At 51.2% G+C, this 17,215-nt stretch overlaps 1 protein-coding gene across 1 annotated transcript; it reads left to right on the top strand.

Annotated features, from left to right (window-relative positions):
- Positions 1-10,665: 10,665 nt before the first annotated feature.
- Positions 10,666-11,899, top strand: CCL21 (C-C motif chemokine ligand 21). Its single transcript, XM_045289296.1, has 4 exons — positions 10,666-10,781; positions 10,994-11,114; positions 11,215-11,394; positions 11,476-11,899. The coding sequence occupies exons 1-4, from the start codon at positions 10,715-10,717 to the stop codon at positions 11,579-11,581; spliced, it is 474 nt and encodes a 157-aa protein (XP_045145231.1). The 5' UTR covers positions 10,666-10,714; the 3' UTR covers positions 11,582-11,899.
- Positions 11,900-17,215: the final 5,316 nt, after the last annotated feature.

The raw sequence follows: 17,215 nt of genomic DNA, 5'->3' as shown, positions 1-17,215 counted from the left end.
GGGGGGGGGGGGGGGGCGGCAAATATTTGACCCCCAAGAGAGGATGCAGGTTTTAAGGTCTAATTCACCAGGATGGAATGTGGTATAGGATGTTAATATTTCTAAGCCCCAGTTTCTTTATTGGGAAATGGGGACAAAGCTGCTTTTACTAGATGATTGCCCCAACTGTCTTCTCCCCTGAACCCATTGCTGTAGGGCCAATTCCAACTCATAATGACCACAAAGGCCTGCCGAAAGCGGCCCCTTCCAGTCCGTCTCTAAGTCTCTGATGCGTTATGGAAGCAGTGTTCCGTACCTTGCTCCCCCGGAGCAGCTGGTGGGTTCAAATGGCCAGTCTTTTGGTTGGCAGCTGAGTCCCTTACCCACCATGCCAGAGAGTTTAAACATGGGAGACACGGCCTGTGGACGTTGATAGGAAAGATCCAAGTGAGAAGAATAAATGGATGATGCATGAGACAAAGGACAGAAACAGTGGAACAATGTCCTGGTGCGGGAAAGGGAATGGGACTGAGGTCCTAGTGTGAGAGGCTGGCCTGGCCTGAAAGCAGACACTTTGCAAATGGCAAGGGAGAGACCAGAGCATGAGTGAGGGTGCACTCCGTGGACCGGAAGACCAAGCTTCCCCAACATGGAACAGAGTGTGGGCAAGACCCAGAAAGGGTGAAGAACTGGCTGGAAAGAGTCCGGGGGAAAAGGTGTCAATATCTGTGCCTGGAAGCAAAAGGTAGAGGGGGGCTCTGGAAATTACCATGGTTACATTCCCATTAGGTCCTACTTAGGTGGTGATGGGTTAAGAACCTCAACAGGCACGCAAAGGTGGCTGAGTTGGCAGTCATGAGCTAGAAAGCAGGGGCTCTTGGAATACTTAGGTTGCCTAAGAGATATCAGAGGAACCTCTAGACCCAGGGAGCCGGGGGAAGAACGTGGGCCAGAGAGGCGTGGTACCCTAGTGTTCAGGGACTGCTGAGATTTGAGGCTGGGAGGAGAGACTCGGGAACAAGAAGACAATGGCCTGGGAGTCTGGGGTGGATTTCTCTGTGGTTTGGGTTGCCTAGTTAGAAGGTGCCACCTCCCCATCCTCCTCGGACTTACCGCAGAGAAGCCAAGAGCCAGAACAAGAAAATGTGACTCTCTTCGGGTGTAGTCGAGGAGATCGTAGGATACCCTGACCAGATTCACCACTTCTAGAGGACTTCAGTGTTCAGGACAATGTGCCCATTGTGAGGCAGAGGAGCAAGGGTGGACGAGGCATGGATGTGTCCCTGCTCTGCATGCCTGAAGGATAGGGACCTAGCCCCTAGTGTGGTCTCCACAGGGCAGGTGGTACAGTCATAGCCCTAGCACGCCAACATCCTCCAGGTGTTTTTCTAATGCATCCCTGAAAAGGACCAAACGAGGTCATGTGACAGGCACATCCTGCCTGCCTGATGGGAGCTAGGCAGAGATCCATGGGGCAGAGAGAGGACAGAGGAAGGCCAGAATGCAGGGAAGTGACTCCAGAGGGTCACAGCAGCATCGGGTGGGAAGCCAGGGTTAGTAAGCACACATCCTGACTTGGGGGGAGGAGGTCCTTCCCATGGCCGCCCCAGGCTCTCTCCTCCCCCAGCCCAGCATGGGTGCGCGCTGCTGATCTGAGTCCCACGCCACAGGGCAGGAAAGCAATGGAATGAGCTGGACCAAGCCCTCCAGGATTCCAATTTCTCAGCAAAGTCAAGAGCGGAGAAGCAGCAGGGGGAGAGCCTATGGATTGAATGCAGGATGTTGTCGAAGGGCTGAAGCCTTGTTCCTCATAGCCCGTCACACTCAGACAACCCCACTTTTCTCCTCCCCCAGAGCTCCAGAGTTAAAAAAGAAAACCGCTTCATGGCAATGTACAAGATCCCATAATATAATCATATACCTAAAATTAATGATGATGTTGGGGCCATCAAGTTGGTCCTGACTCATAGCAACCCTCTGTGGAGCAGAATGAAGCACCACCCAGGCCTGTGCCAGGCTCACCATGGTTACATTTGAGTTCATTGTTACAGCCACTGCGTCCATCCATCCTCCTCTTCAACCGGTGGCAGATACCAGGAATGCATCATTGCTTGCTCGGGATCTTGGGAGATCACTCGGGGCCTTTGAAGTCATGTCATGGTGAACAGCCCTGGGCTCTGGGATGGATATTTCCAAATTCTGTCGATGTAACTTGAGACTGACTGACAGCAGTAAAAGAAGAATGCCTTCTCCAAATGTCACTCTTCCTGTTCCTCTCTGAGCACTTGAGGATAGGGACCATGCTTGCCTCATCTTGTGCATGCTCAGCATGCCAAATCAAGGCAGGCAAAAAACACACTGAGTACAAGAGTGAGAGTGTGCGATCCGACAGACATCCTGCATCCTGCACCCCAACACAGGTGGCTGCGCCTCTGCTGCTTTATTGGTCGTCACGGCTTATACTCAGGGACCCAGGGCACTGGCCAGAGCTGTCATAGGACCAAGGACAGGAATGGCTCCTATTTTTCACTGCAGGGTTAGAAAAAGAGGACAGGCAGGCAGTGTGCTGGGTGGCAGAGTCCCCGATCCCTACAGGGACTGACTAGGCCTGTAAGGATAGGTGCCTGTCCACCCCAGAGAGAGGCAGGTCTGCATGAAAGCACAGGGGTAGAAGGGGCCCTGAGGGAAACTCAGAGGAAGATATGTTTCTAGAAGTATGGAATAGCGCCCCCACACACACACACCCACACCCCCGCCCCTCCTCTGTGCCTTTCCTCCACCATAACCGCTCTGGGTCCCTGGCCAGGCAAGGAGCAGGCTGGGGGCTTTCCAAAGTGTATCACTCCCAAGGTCAAGCCTGTACAGAGGCCACAGGGGCAGGGTCTTGGGCAGACAGCCTGGCTCATGGGAATCCAGACTTCGGGAAGGAAAGTTGATGTTTGCAGTAAATACTGCTGGCAGCTAGGTACATTGGGGAGTCGGGGGTGGGGGGCTGGGGGGGTAATGAGAGCCCAGACCAGAATCTCATACACACAGCCAATAACACATGGACACACAGATACCTAGCCACATGTGTACATTCGGAAAAGAAACCGATCTGAAGATGCCACACAGAAGACGCAGCGACATGTCCGGAAGGCAAACCAACCCTACCACCTCCTACATAGACACAGGGCCATCCTGAGTCAGACACGCTCAGGCAGACGCAGGCCCAGACACATGCAGCTACGGAGGCAAGCTTGCACTCGTGACCAGGGGCATAGGCCATCTCACAGGCCCACAAACACAAAAGCAATCTGAATCCACCTCTCAAAGTCTGTCTGCCCCATAGAGCCCCCCAAGTCACCTCAAAGCAGGCGTGTCTCTCTCTCCTCCAAACTGGTTGTAATTTCGGCCCGATGGCTTATGTCGAATAGGGACAATCTTGGGTTACCACGGATCACCCTGGTCTCAACTTGGCTGCGTGCTCTGTTTAAAAAAAAAAATTAAAAAGCCAAAAGCTGATAGTGAGTCCATTGCCCTCATCAACGACCTCATCTTTCACCTACACACCCACCTCTATAAGGGTCCCCAAGTTACTGCTGCCTCCACCTCATCAGGATGCTGGCCTGCAGCCTCTCCAACATCTCTCAGCAGATGGAGACCCCGAGGGAAGAACAAGCCAGACAGACACTCCCAGCCAAGAAGCTTTGCAAGGGACCCTAAAGGAGGGAGCTCACGACACCTGGCATGACTCCCTGTGGCGCTCCCAACCCAAATTTAATGTGAACCACAACCCCACCCGTCCACCCTAACCCAAGCCCAAGCCTATTTCCACAGATGACTCTGAAATAGCAGTGCTTCTCAGCGCAGCCCTTGAAACTCTACTCCAAAAAAATTTCCGCAGTCAAATAAATTCGAGTTCAAAAGCCATGATACTGGCAGGCATGGGGTCCCTGGACAGGCTCCTCTCTGGGGCTCAGTCCTGCCAAGGCGGCGACTTTGGTAGGAGGAAAAGGTGTTGTACCCACTGGCCCCTGGCTGCTGTACCTTGCAGCCTCATCTCAGCTCAAAGTGAACTAGATGCCCGGCACCACCAGCTTCATTGAAGATATTGACAAAAAGCACTTGGTGCGGCTTCAGGATGGAAGGACACGTACAGGCTTTTTAAGAAGCTTTGATCAATTTGCTTAGTGTTACATCAAACTGTGGAGCGAACAGTTGTATGAGCCCCTAATAAAATGTTTAAAAAAAACCAAAAAAAACAACTGTGGAGCGAATTCACGTGGGCAAAAAACCCGGTGATCTTCCTCGAGGGATTTTTGTGGTCGGAGGGAAAACGTGGTCCTCCAGGAGAAACAGACTGGGGCAAGGAGCGGGACGCACCCCTCCCGCAGTGTCTAGTGACGACATCCCAGAGGAGCCCAGGCTGGAGCAGCAGACCGCGCTCAGGCTCCTGAGGCTCGAGGTCTCCGTGCCTCCAGCAGGCACTCTGGGTGAGTCCTGAGTCTTTGCTCAAGGGCCAGGAGCGCGAGCTGTCACTGCAATGAACATGATCTCCTGGCCACCTCTGACCAGAGACTGCTGAATCTCGAAAAATCCTTTCTAAATTCTTTTACTGATGAAATCATGTGGCTTTTTATATAACAAAATCGCCGTGCATAAACAGTGGCACGGACCCCTTTCTCACATCACTGCAGAGCCAGCAGCTGCTGCTTCCTTCGGCTTGCCTTGTTCCACTTGAGGCTTTAGCAGGGACATTCTTGACTTGGGAATAAAAGGTGAATCTCAAAACTCTCCATATTCTCCCCACATTTACGGTGCATTCCATGAAGAGGTGAAATTAAGATTCTGCCTTTAAAGGTATGAGCCGTCTACACTGGAATTTCCCCCTTCTGCCACAATTTCAAGTTGCTAGTTACTTATAAAGAAATATTTTCCTACTACCTAAAAAAGAAAAGAAAGCCGTGATAGTCCCTCTAGTCAAGAGCTGGCGGCCTGCCTGGCTGTCCTCACCCACAGGCACAGCCGCCAGAGCCACTTCGAGCTTTGAGGTGTGGAGGCCAAGAAAATGGACAAGACCCCCCGAAACCAAATCAATGCACTGAATGCTTCAGCCCCTTTCCGACAATTTTACAAGCCAAATTTAATCACAATCCTAGACCCATGTGCAATCCTTACTCAATCCTGATCCAAAATATTCTGATATTATCAGTTTCAGCCACAAGACCCATTCCAGTCCCTACTCTGACATCCCTGCGCGTCAGCCCTATGCTGACCACAACCTAACCAGCCCAGAACCACCGCATCCATGTGGTGGTTCTGAGCTTAACCCTGACTCACAGCTATGCCCAGAGTCTCTTCTGCATCCACATCATGTCCGCTACTATCACGGGCATAGAAGCAGATGTTCATTTGCACCCCAGGAAGGGATTGGCTCCCTCAGTCACAGTTGTGTAATTCACAGACTAGCTTGTTTACGGAAAACGCGCTGCTCAGCTGAGAGCCTAAGGGCACCAAAGTGCCTAGACCCTTGGCTCCTAGTGCGCTACAGAGCCTTAGGGGTCCAGTCCCCCCAGCCGCCCCTGCCAAGTCCTGTTCCAGGACTAGCCCAGGCCCTGAGCTGAAATTCCCGCCATACCCCTCCCCATTTCCTGCCTACCAGCTGGGAGCATCTGCTGCTCTGCCCCCTCACCAGGCCAGAGCAGATGGGTCTGGAATGCAGCCATTGCTTGCCAAGGGAAGGCCTTCCCAGAGCCTTGCCACATCCACACCCAGCACCTCTACCCTGAGGCTGGCCCAGGTGCCAGTCTAAAGAGGTAGTGGGCCTGCAGATGGAGAGAAGGAACGACCACACTCCCTTAGCCCCCTTTAGGGTCCCCGTCTGGTTTGAGGGTCTGTCATCTCAGCAGCAGGGCAAAGCTGAAGGAAACCAGTAGACCCCCTTAACCCCATAGCCCCAGCCTCCAGGGCTCCCAGTGTGCCATCGTCTGTACCTCAGCCCCCACAGAGAGGGTGCCAAACACTGCCTGGCTCTCTCAGGAACTCACTGAGCCAAACCCATCACCCAAAAGAATGAAACTCTGAGGTGGACACTCGTCTTGGGGTGGTAGCTCTCTTGGGTCTTGCTGTCCTCTTGCTCCAGCCTCCTGGCGCCAACATCTGCATCCAGCCTGGGCTGAGCACCAAGAGAGGGACTTGACTGGAGGCCACAAGCTGCACCACTGATGTTCCCAGACCAGCACTCGGGGCCACAGGAAGAACCAGTGGGAGGACTTGGGGCTCCAGGGAATGCTAACCACTCCTCTCCTCATCCCAGCCCCTGTCCTGGCACTGTCTACACCTGGGCTCCACTTCCTTCTGGACTTTCTTGGTTCCTCCTCTTGGGTCCACTCTGCCGCCAGGAGCTTTAGGGTCCAAAAGAGACCCCAATCTCCAATGTAATTTAAGGAGACCATTTATGAAGTCTTACATGGCACAAAGACGCAGACACATCCCCGGATGAGGGAGGCCATTAGCAGGAGGTCAGAATGACATCGGGGATTCACAGCCAGGACACTAGTTCAAGGAGACATGGAACAGAGGGAACTGCTACAAAGTCATGATTGGTAGCGGATCAATACATCACAGCTGCAGGTGGGACACAGAAGCAGGACCAGGCTGGTGATTAGAACACGTACATTATGTTAGATAGAAGAGCTTACAAGATGGGCCCAGGCAGTCAGAGCACGATTGATACTGTGTCACTCATGACTATGCGACCCCTGCACTGTCCCCATCAAGGACACTTCCAGTCAAGTCCCTAAGAGAGACTGCTTGAGGTCCCAACCTGTCAGAAAAACCTGTCGGCTCAAAGCCTCGTCTGTCTCTCCTCTGGCCCAAACGCCAGCTATCTCTGAGGGCCTTGGGGTAAAACCCCCTCTACTTCCACCCCAGAAAGAACCCCCTCTCCAGCCCTCACCCTCTGCACCCCATTGTCCCACCACAGCATCACCCCGTCTTTCTGCATCCACCTTGTCCCTGGCCCTGTCTGTCCAGGCTGCATACCTCCCCATCCACGTCCCCATCCCCCTGTGACCTCCTGACCCTCTCTCTCACCAGTAGACCTTCTGGAAGCTGGCACCAGCCTGAGGGTGAGAGGCCTGCCACTGGGCTTACCCCTCTGGGGACAAGATGGACATTCTAGGGATGGCCTGGGAATCACAACAGTGAGGTTCTGACTTGGTTTTAAAAATAGTCTCTAAAGTCATAATCCAATGATTCTCACACACCACACACCAGGATAATTCCAAATAGATAAAAGAGCTAATGTTCAAAGTTCAACTACAGATATTCCAGAAAACAACATGTGAGAATCCCATTATAGCCTTAGTATGAGCATTTCTGGTCTTCTCGACATTGAGTTGCAATCCACACCAAGGCTGCAGTCTTTGATCTTCCTCAGCCCCTGCCTCAACACCCCCTCGCTCTCAGCACAGTGGTGATATCTGCAGACAGCAGGTTGTTTATAAGCTCCCCATTTCGATGCCGGATACACAAAAACAAAAAGATATGGCATTCCAGTGCATCAAAGAAGTCTTATACAACAGAAAAGTGGGTGAAGGGAGATGGCAGTCTAAGGCGTGACAAAATGATAATAATTCATAAATGATCCAGTGTTTGCAGGGAGGGACGGATGGGAGGGGAAAATGAGGCGCTGATGCCAGGGGCTTAAGTGGAGAGCAAATGTTTTGAGAATGATGAGGGCAACAAATGCACAACTGTGTTTGACACAATGGATGGATTGCGATAAGAGTTGTACGAGCCCCCAATAAAATGTTTTTTCTTTTTTTTTTTTTGTCAATCATTTTATTAGGGGCTCATACAACTCTTATCACAATCCATACATACATCAATTGTGTACAGCATATTTGTACATTCATTGCCCTCATCATTCTCAAAACATTTGCTCTCCACTTAAACCCCTGGCATCAGCTCCTCATTTTCCCCTCCCTCCCCACTCCCTCCTCCCTCACGAACTCTAGATAATTTATAAATTATTATTTTGTCATATCTTGCACTGTCCGACATCTCCCTTCACCCACTTTTCTGTTGTCCGTCCCCCAGGGAGGAAATTATATGTAGATCCTTGTAATCGGTTCCCCCTTTCCACCCCACCCTCCCGGTATCACCACTCGCACCACTGGTCCTGAAGGGATCCTCTGTCCTGGATTCCCTATGTTTCAAGTTCCTATCTGTACCAGTGCACATCCTATGGTCTAGCCAGATTTTTAAGGCAGAATTGGGATCATGATAGTGGGGGAAGGGGGGGAGGAAGCATTTAAGAACTAGAGGAAAGTTGTATGTTTCATTGTTGCTACATTGCACCCTGACTGGCTCGTCTCCTCCTCGCGAACGTTCTGTGACGGGATGTCCAATTGCCTACAGATGGGCTTTGGGTCCCCAGTCCGCACTCCCCCTCATTCACAATGATACGATTTTTTGTTCTGATGATGCCTGATACCTGATCCCTTCGACACCTCCTGATCACACAGGCTGGTGTGCTTCTTCCATGTGGGCTTTGTTGCTTCTGAGCTAGATGGCCACTTGTTTAACTTCGTGTATAATCAAAATAAATCAATAAATGAAATAAAGGCGGCTTCCATGAATAAGTATGTGCCTCTTGGACAAAGGAGAAGCCCTACAATGCCAGGAGTCAAAACCACCCACGATTCTCAGGGCCCGACTAGACTGGCTGGGCTTTTCTAGGCTGAGCAATCACTTCCATCCCTCCTTCCTGCTCAAGGTGAAGCTTGCAGACCATTGGTCCTCAGGTCTGCTGTCTCTGTGCTCAGGACAGGTCGCCCAGCCTGGGCAGGGCAGTACAGGCAGAAGGTGTGAGGTACCCCTCGCTTCCCCTGGCAGTTGAAATCTGGGAGCACCCGGGGTTTTGTCCATTTTGACCATCTAGCCCTGTGAGTTCCCAGAATCCCCTCCCTATGGCCTTCTACCCACCTGACTCCTTCTGCTCCTGGGCATCTGCTAGATGGCTCCCCCTTGAGAAGCCGTGCTCACACCAGCCTCTCCTCATGACCCTACTTTGTTTTCTTCCTGCCACTTATCTCTCGTGGAAGCAATCATATTCATTTAGGGATCCGTCTCTCTTTCAGAAAATAAATTCCAGGAGGGCTAGGAGCGTGCACAATTGTTCAGACCTGGATTCCTGGGGCTCAGAATTATGCATATCCCAGGCTGAGCGTGAGCTGAAACCCTGTTTCGGGGTTCCTGAAACAGCCCAGCTGGGGCAGATAGATAAGCTCCTACGGGACCTCCGGCATAGCTCAGAGCATGACTGTCTCGGGGCCCTGGCTTCAGTCAGCCTTCACAGTCTTCCTGGGCCTCCTTTGAATCGGGACCAGGACAGAGTGAGGCTGCCCCCTTACCTCTCCGCCCAGCCTTCTGGAGAACATCATTCACAACCTGGCCAGCCCCTTGTCCTCCCGCAGCGCAGCCAGATGAGCCTCCTCGGAACCCTTCTCATTCATATTGACAGTAACTGAAGACCATTCCCAGATTCAGAGAGAGGAGTCTTATACAGATCAATGATCTCGCTTTCTCCTTAACCTCTCTCCAGCCTATCACCTTGGCAACCATTACAGCCCTGCGTGATTTCTACCAGCAAAACAATCTCTCGCAGAACAAAGGAAAGTCAGATCCCTAACCCAAATCCGACTGGGCCATTTGGCTGCATCATTAACGTATGTGCTGGGATGGACTCAACGGTGGGTGATGTGGGAGCCCAGAGAAGACCTGGTCCGGACAAGGACTTGAGTTTTGCTAAAACTGCCCCCAGAGAAAAGGGACAAGATACACTCTGGGTGTAGGGATTCCTGGGTGCAAAGACCCTCCACATTTGTGTTGGGCCAAGGGCTGGCTCAAGGTGCCCAGAGCACGGAGAGGGGGTGAGAGACGCTGAGGCTGCCCAAGCAAAGGGCGGGCCAGGATGTGAGCTTCACCCTGAGCACCTCAGGGAACGAGTGTCCGAGGGTTTGCAGCAGGAGAGAAATGCAATTGGGTGTATATTTTAGGAAGCGCCCTCAGCCTGTGGAAGGGGAGGAGTGGGCTGCAAGAAGATATTCTCAGTGTTCCCGGAAGAGGCGGTGAGGGCCAACCAAGAGAGGGGTCCGGAGAGAAGAGGGCAGAGGGAGACGTTCGACAGTGTAACTTATGACAAAACTATAATAATTTATGAATTATGAAGGGTTCATGAGGGAGGGGGGAGGGAGCGGGAAAATGAGCAACTGATATTAAGGGCTAAAGTAAAAGGCAAATGTTTTGAGTATGATGAGGGCAACAAATGTACATATGTGCTCGACACAATGGATGTATGTATGAATTGTGATAAGAATTGTACGAGCCCCCAATAAAATAATTTTTTTAAAAAAGAGAGAGAGAGGGGTCCGGGACAGACAGCACTGGATTGAATGCTAGATTCAACTGACATTGAGGAAATCGAATCAGGTGACTTGGGGCCTGATTGACAGTGTGAAAGTTTTTGTCGGGCCAGGATCTGCCTTCAGGAAGGAAAAGGAGGGAGATCCCCATATGTCCATTTTTGCCTGAACAGTATGCGTGGGGATGCAGGGGGGAGGGGGGAGCCTCCAGGGGGAGGTCACTACCAGATAAATAGGCAGTGGGCCGGTCCCAGCCCACACACCATCCCCCAACTTGCAGCGAGCAGTCCACCTCGGGCTCATCCTCACCCTCTGCCAGGGCCATGGCTCAGCCCCTGGGTCTGAGCCTCCTTGTCTTGGTTCTGGCCCTCTGCAACCCTGGCACCCAAGGTACCCATGCAGGGGGTGCCTAGCTAGAAGGGGGTGTGGGGCTGGAGGTGCCTAGGGTCGGGTCCTAGAAGTTGCCCCTGGATCCCTATGAATCCCACCCCTGCAGGCAGCGATGCAGGGGGTGCCTAGCTAGAAGGGGGTGTGGGGCTGGAGGTGCCTAGGGTCGGGTCCTAGAAGTTGCCCCTGGATCCCTATGAATCCCACCCCTGCAGGCAGCGACGGAGGGGCTCAGGACTGCTGCCTCAAGTACAGCCGGAAAAACATTCCCGCACACATCGTCCGAAGCTACCGGAAGCAGGAGCCAAGCTTGGGATGCCCCATTGCTGCCATCCTGTGAGTGGGCACAAGGGAACGGGTGTCAGCCAGCAGCTGAGTGGGGTGGGCAGGGGGAAAAGACTAAGAGGGCTTGCTGACCTCGCCCCTCCCCCTCCAGGTTTGCACCCCGTAAGCGCTCTCAGCCTGAGCTGTGTGCGGACCCTAACATGGAGTGGGTGCAGCAGCTCATGCACCGTCTGGACAAGCCACCAAGCCCACGGAAAGGCCCTCCCGGCTGTGGGAAGGACAAGGGAGGCAAGTCTGGCAGGAAGAGAAAAGCTTCCAAATCCTGCAAGAGGTAGGAGTCGGGAGGGCTGGGAGGAAAGGGGTAGGGGGCACGGCTTTCGGCTCCCTCACACGACCTCTTCTGCCATCCCAGGACTGAGCAGCCCCAGAGCCCCAAAGGGCCAAAGCCTGAAGCCCAGGAAGCCCCCAAAACCTTGCCAGGGCTTGGAGGCCCAAGGGGCCAGAAGGGGAATAGGTGAGAGGGAGGACTGAGCAGTCCCCGGCAGCCATGCCCTGCTAGCCCGGCCACACCCCTTCTCCTGCTTCGACCACCCCAGCTGTGCCCCCAGTCCCCTCCCGCATGGCTCAGCTGCCCAGACAGGACAGGACCGGGAGGCAGCCCGGCAGAGGATTGAGGAATCCCCTGGTGAATATGGGAGGAGGCAGCAGGACTGTCTCTCAAGAGAAGCCACCGAGGACCCTGGACCTGAGCCTGCTCCCCACTGCACCTTGTCTCTTCCTTGTAAACATGATGTCTACTAAACTGAATTAAAAAATGACTTCTGCCTCCCGCTCAACCCCCTGTTCCTGTGTGTATGTGTCTTGGGGAAAGCCAGCGCCACTCTAGCAGGGGGTCACACCCCCTGGGGTACCTGGCAAGAGATCCGACTGGTATGTCCTCACCTTCCGGGGGTACCCCACCCCACCCCCCGGACTTACGGGCAGAAGAGGGAAGGCTGATGAGTGGAGTAGCATTTCTGCCAATGAGAAAGGAGAGCGGGTGAACCCAGAAAGCCCACCCTAACCTCCAAGACCCTGAAGAGGTCCCTCTATCAGGCACCCTCCCACCCTTGGAGGGGCCTCCTGTCTTCTCCCAGCTGGCCACGGACTGCCTCCCCTTTCCTTGGGGCCTATGAGTAAGAAACTCCGATGTCTCTTTGGGGAGGGTCCCTAGGGAGACTGCCGGCCATATTTCCCCTCCCCACTAGAGCCCTGCGGCCTGGGCCAGCCTACAACTCAGGCATACACACCTTCTACTGAAACCCACCTTGGTGACATGCCTGCCCTGGGAACCCCCAGGACCCCTCCCCTCCCAAAGACCCAGAGGACTCCCCTCTGCCTGCTTCCTTGCAGCTCAGCCCCGGCTTCTCCCTGAATTTAATAGGTCTGTCTGTCGGGATCTTTCCATACGGACCTGAGTTCCTTGACACCTTCCATTGAAAGCTCTCTCTTTTTTTTTTTTTTTCTTTTCCCCTTTTTTCTCCTCTGAGACCCAAGACCTCGTCCTTTTTTTAATCTCTTAAAGCCAAGAAATAAATCTCCCGGGCAAGTATCTGGCAATCTAGGATACAGACCTAAATCGTTCTTCTCTCCAAGAAGAGCCTAGCTCAACTCTTCCCCCCAGAGTACCAACCCCTATCCTGCTAGCCCCCTCCCGCTAGGGAGAAGGGGGGATGTCATCAGATGAGGCTTGGCCAAGCAGGAGAGAAAGGACCAGATCCAGAGGAGGGTCAAAAGCTGATGGGACCCAAGAAGCTAGAGGTGGCTACCCCGCCATCCTCTCCCTCTCCAGGAGCTTGGGCTGCCTCAGCACTCACCACTTATCATAACATCCTAGAATCATTTGCTTATCTGCCTCTCCTGTGCTTGCTAGGACTGAGGCTCCTCCCCACCTATCCTGTTACATATGATTTTATCCTAACTCAGGTGTGCACTAAATACCGTGTCTTTTAAATGGTCTCTAAATCAAATTCATTCCTACTCCAAGCCCCTATTGCTGGAGTTCTGGTGAAATTTTCAACATCTTAACAACTTGGCAGGGGTCCTGCCTGCCAAGCGTTGTGCAAAAGTCTTAAAAACATCGAGGCAGCAAGAAGGGTCCCTACCTCACTCTCCTCCCACCACCCCAGCCCATCACTGGACGCCCAGCTCACCAGTGAATGCTGGGGCTCCTGTGGTCTTGGCAGGCGTGTCTCTTCAGGTCCAGACTTTCAGACTTGGTGGCCCGTGCTACATTTGAGACAAAGGAATTTAGATATGTGATATGGCTTCCCAGACAATCCCTGAAGCCACCTACTCTGAGTCCTGTGCCTCACTCCATCACTGCCAGCTGGCAAGCCCCGCAGGTCAACCCTCCTCCACCTGGAAAAACTCTCTCTTCAACCACTGCTTCTCTAGATGAAGGCCCCAGCCCTTCGGGCACAGCTGTTCTCAGGCCGCCCAAAGCCCTACCAGCGCAAAAGGGGAAGGAAAAACATCAGTAGAACAACAAAAACTCCTCTTTCACTAAGTTAACCTGCCTGGTATCTCCCTCAAGCCCCGCCCTAAGGAAGCACATAATATATATTTATTCCAACAGAGAAAGAGAGACCTCTCTCCATGTTGGCCTTCACCCTGGAAAATGTTGCCCTGTGCTCTCTTCTTTCTGTAAAATATCAAACTAGACATATTTGTGGTTAAAAATAAACTCCAAATTGTCCAAAAAACGTATTCTGAACAACCACCCTTTCCCACAACTTGCAACTCTGAAGCTATTTCCTTCTATGAGTTGGTGTTAAAATGTCTAAATACGTGTTTACATTTCTATTTCTTGATTTAATATATTTTTAACTTTATCAATGGACTTCCTATGATAAAAAGTGATGGATTCACTTTTTCACCAACCCCAATTAAATAGTCATTTTTATCAGGTCCTCTCACATTGATTCCGACTTGTGTTTCAGAGTGCAACTGTGCTCTATAAGGTTTCAGTGGCTGATGCTTTAGAAGTAGATTGCCAGGCCTTTCTTCTGAGGTGCCTCTGGGTAGACTTGAACTTACAGCCTTCCAGTTAATAGCAGACTATTATTAACCATCGGCACCACTCAAGGACTCCAAATAGAGTCAAACCACCATATAAATACGTGTGCAAATATATGTAAAGAATGAGTAAGGCTAGAGAGTAAGGGAAACATCCTAACAACTTGAATCATGTAAACCAGACACTAATTCCAAACTAAGCAGCTGGGTTTCTTAACAGCCCACACTTTACCTAGGTCACAAGTCACTATCGACACTTCATGCCCGTATTTTGGAGGGATACAATCACAAGTGGGTTTTCCTTTGTTTTGTTTTTCAAACAGTTTTATGAGCATATAATTCACATACCGTATAATTCAATAGTTGAATCACATCGAGGAGAGTTGTACAATCATCACCACAATCAATTTTAGAACATTGTCTTCATTCTCATCATTAGCACTCCATTTCCACTCAACCTCCCCTACCACATCACCAAGGAACTATTAATCTAGTTACTGTCTCTATAGATTTACCTATCCTGGAATCCATGTACAGAAAAACATTTAAAAACAGACTAGCAACAATAACAAACCAAGACATAAAAACCTCAATCAAAAAGAAAGAAAATATTAAAAACAAGAACAAATGTAATGGCTCACAAAAGATCAAATGATAGGGTGCTATATTTTAACCTAACTGCATCTGCAACAATCCACTTTCCAATGCACGCTGCCTGACAGCAAGGCTAGTCACAACCATGGTCAGAGGGGATTCACCAGGGGCTTAATCCACGTGTATATCTCCTGCACGTTTTAAAAACTGAAACCGTTTGAAAATAGGTCAAATGGGACATCAAATGATATTACATTTTAACCTACCTACTTCTGCCATAATCAGCTTTACAATGTTCTCTGTCTGATAACAGGGCTATTCATATCCCTCAACTATGATCAGAGGGATTCGCCAGAGGCTTAATCCAGGGTGTGGACCCTGCAAATGGATTTGGGGCTTTCACTGTCATCCGTAGCCTTCTGCAGACCAGGTGTTCACAATTTAAGCCCTGGCACCATTCCCTCCTTTATATTTGGACTATATTATTTACAAACATTGGATCACATAGGCTGGTATGTTTCTTCCATGTGGACTGAGTTGACGCTTCACTTAGATGGTTACTTATTTTAAGACAAGCCTTTTAAGACCCCAGACATCTCACTTAGATGGTTACTTATTTTAAGACAAGCCTTTTAAAACCCCAGACACCAAGTTTTTTAATAGCTGGGCACCATCTAGTTTTTTCACCACACTTTGCTATAGAACCCATATCTCCAGTGATCATAAAGGTAAGCATCAAGCAAACCCATGTCTTAAGAACGAGTTGTTCTTAGATTGGGGCTAAAATTAAGTGCAAGCCCCAAATCCATTCATGCATCTATGGTTTATGTATGTCTCTGGTTCACCTTAGAGACATTATTGTCATTATATGTTAAAGAACATTATTAATCATCTTCCAGGAACATCACTTCCACTGCCATCAAATCCATACGGATGCACACTGACCCTAAGGGGCAGGGTAGAACAGCTTGATTTTTTAATATCTTTCTTTTGAAAATTAAAAGCAGGAAAGTGTGAGGATACCTGCAGAGCAGAGCCAGCACAGGTGGCATCTTCTGCCTTGCTTGGTGGCACTGGGGTGACCAGAATTGAGGCCCATGCTTGCTTTCTATGAAAGCTCAAACTTATTATATTTCCTTGTTGAATCATATGCTGGGGGAACTTAATGAGCTTTTCTCCATCTTCAGCTGGCCTCTTCTGTGAAACCCTTGTTCTTGCCTACACCCAGGGGTTATTTCTCTGCACGTGTTGTCATTTCCCCTTGTCTTCTGGGTGCAATACCAGCCTGTTTTGCAAGACTCGTTGGTGTGTCTTTGACAGTGGTTTCACTGACCAATGAGCTCTCGTTTTTATGGATCTTGAAATTGCCAAGCCTCTAGCAGCATCTGTTGCCCTTCTTTCTGAGGTAACTACTGTGAGATTAAGTCCAGCTGAAAGCTTTCTTTTGAAGACATTCTTTTCGCTGTTGTTTACAAACCAAGACTCTGGGAACAGCTCTGTTGTCGAGTTTTTTAAGCCTTTTGCTTTAGAGCTGTGGGTTGTAGCAGAAATAATTTTTAATACCAGATGAAGAGAATAGCCAAGCTCCACTCTGATGCCTAAACAACCTGCATCTATTTCTGTCCCCAACGCTCCTTTGTGAGGTGGAAACCACAGGTGGCTGTAAGACTCTCCACCACCAAGGCAGGTGGGCCACTAAGGGCAGAGGTTAGGCGCATGGCTTGTTTTTTCTGTTCTTTCCTTAATCTTTCTGGGAATACTTTAAATTTTTAAAAATTCTTCTTTTATTAAAAAAAAAACACGTTTTAATGAATCAAAAGTGTTTTGTGGCTCCTGCTAGGCCACAGGCCTGGCTAGCACCTTCTTGTGTCCATTTATGGGCGGTCAAACTCTTTTCCCGTCTTGTCCAGGTGAAAAGCTCCATCAGCAGGTGGGCAGCAAGGAGCCCAGCACACAGTCAACCCAAACCAAGCTCGCTGTCCCTGGGTCGATTCCGACTCCTCCTCACGACCCACTAAGGGCAGAAGAGTACTGCACCCTAAGGGTTTGTTTGCATTCCGTGGACTTCGCAGTTAGCTGTCCCAGGTGCACCTCACCCAGGGCGCCACCAGGCCTCCTCGCCCGTGGACGACAACGAGAACCTTCTATCAGAGTTGGCAGCGTCGGCAGGTGGCTTTGGGAATCATGAACGCGAGGTGATTTCTCCTGCAAATCAGGGACGTGGGCTTCCTCCACGTCTTCCTCATTCCGGTCCTCAGCGCTCAGCGCCTGGGACTGGGGAAGGTGGGGGCCCCCGGGGTGCCGGGTGGGAGTAAGAGGTCTACGGTTCAAGGAGACCCACAGCCCTCCTCGCCCACACCTCTGGGCCCGGCCGGGCCTCCGCGGGGCTGAAGGGCGGCACTGCCCATAGGGCCCGGTAACGGCCGGGCAGGTGCAGACCCGCGCGGGCTCTGGGTTCGGGCGGGGGAGGGGCGCCACGGCAGCGGGAGAAGGCCGAGGCG

Source organism: Echinops telfairi, unplaced genomic scaffold, assembly GCF_000313985.2.
Source record: "Echinops telfairi isolate 266 unplaced genomic scaffold, ASM31398v2 ScPeMD7_25;HRSCAF=90, whole genome shotgun sequence".
Taxonomy (NCBI): domain Eukaryota; kingdom Metazoa; phylum Chordata; class Mammalia; order Afrosoricida; family Tenrecidae; genus Echinops; species Echinops telfairi.
The sequence above is the reverse complement of the archived record's forward strand: the minus strand, read 5'-3'. Positions and strand labels throughout refer to the sequence as shown.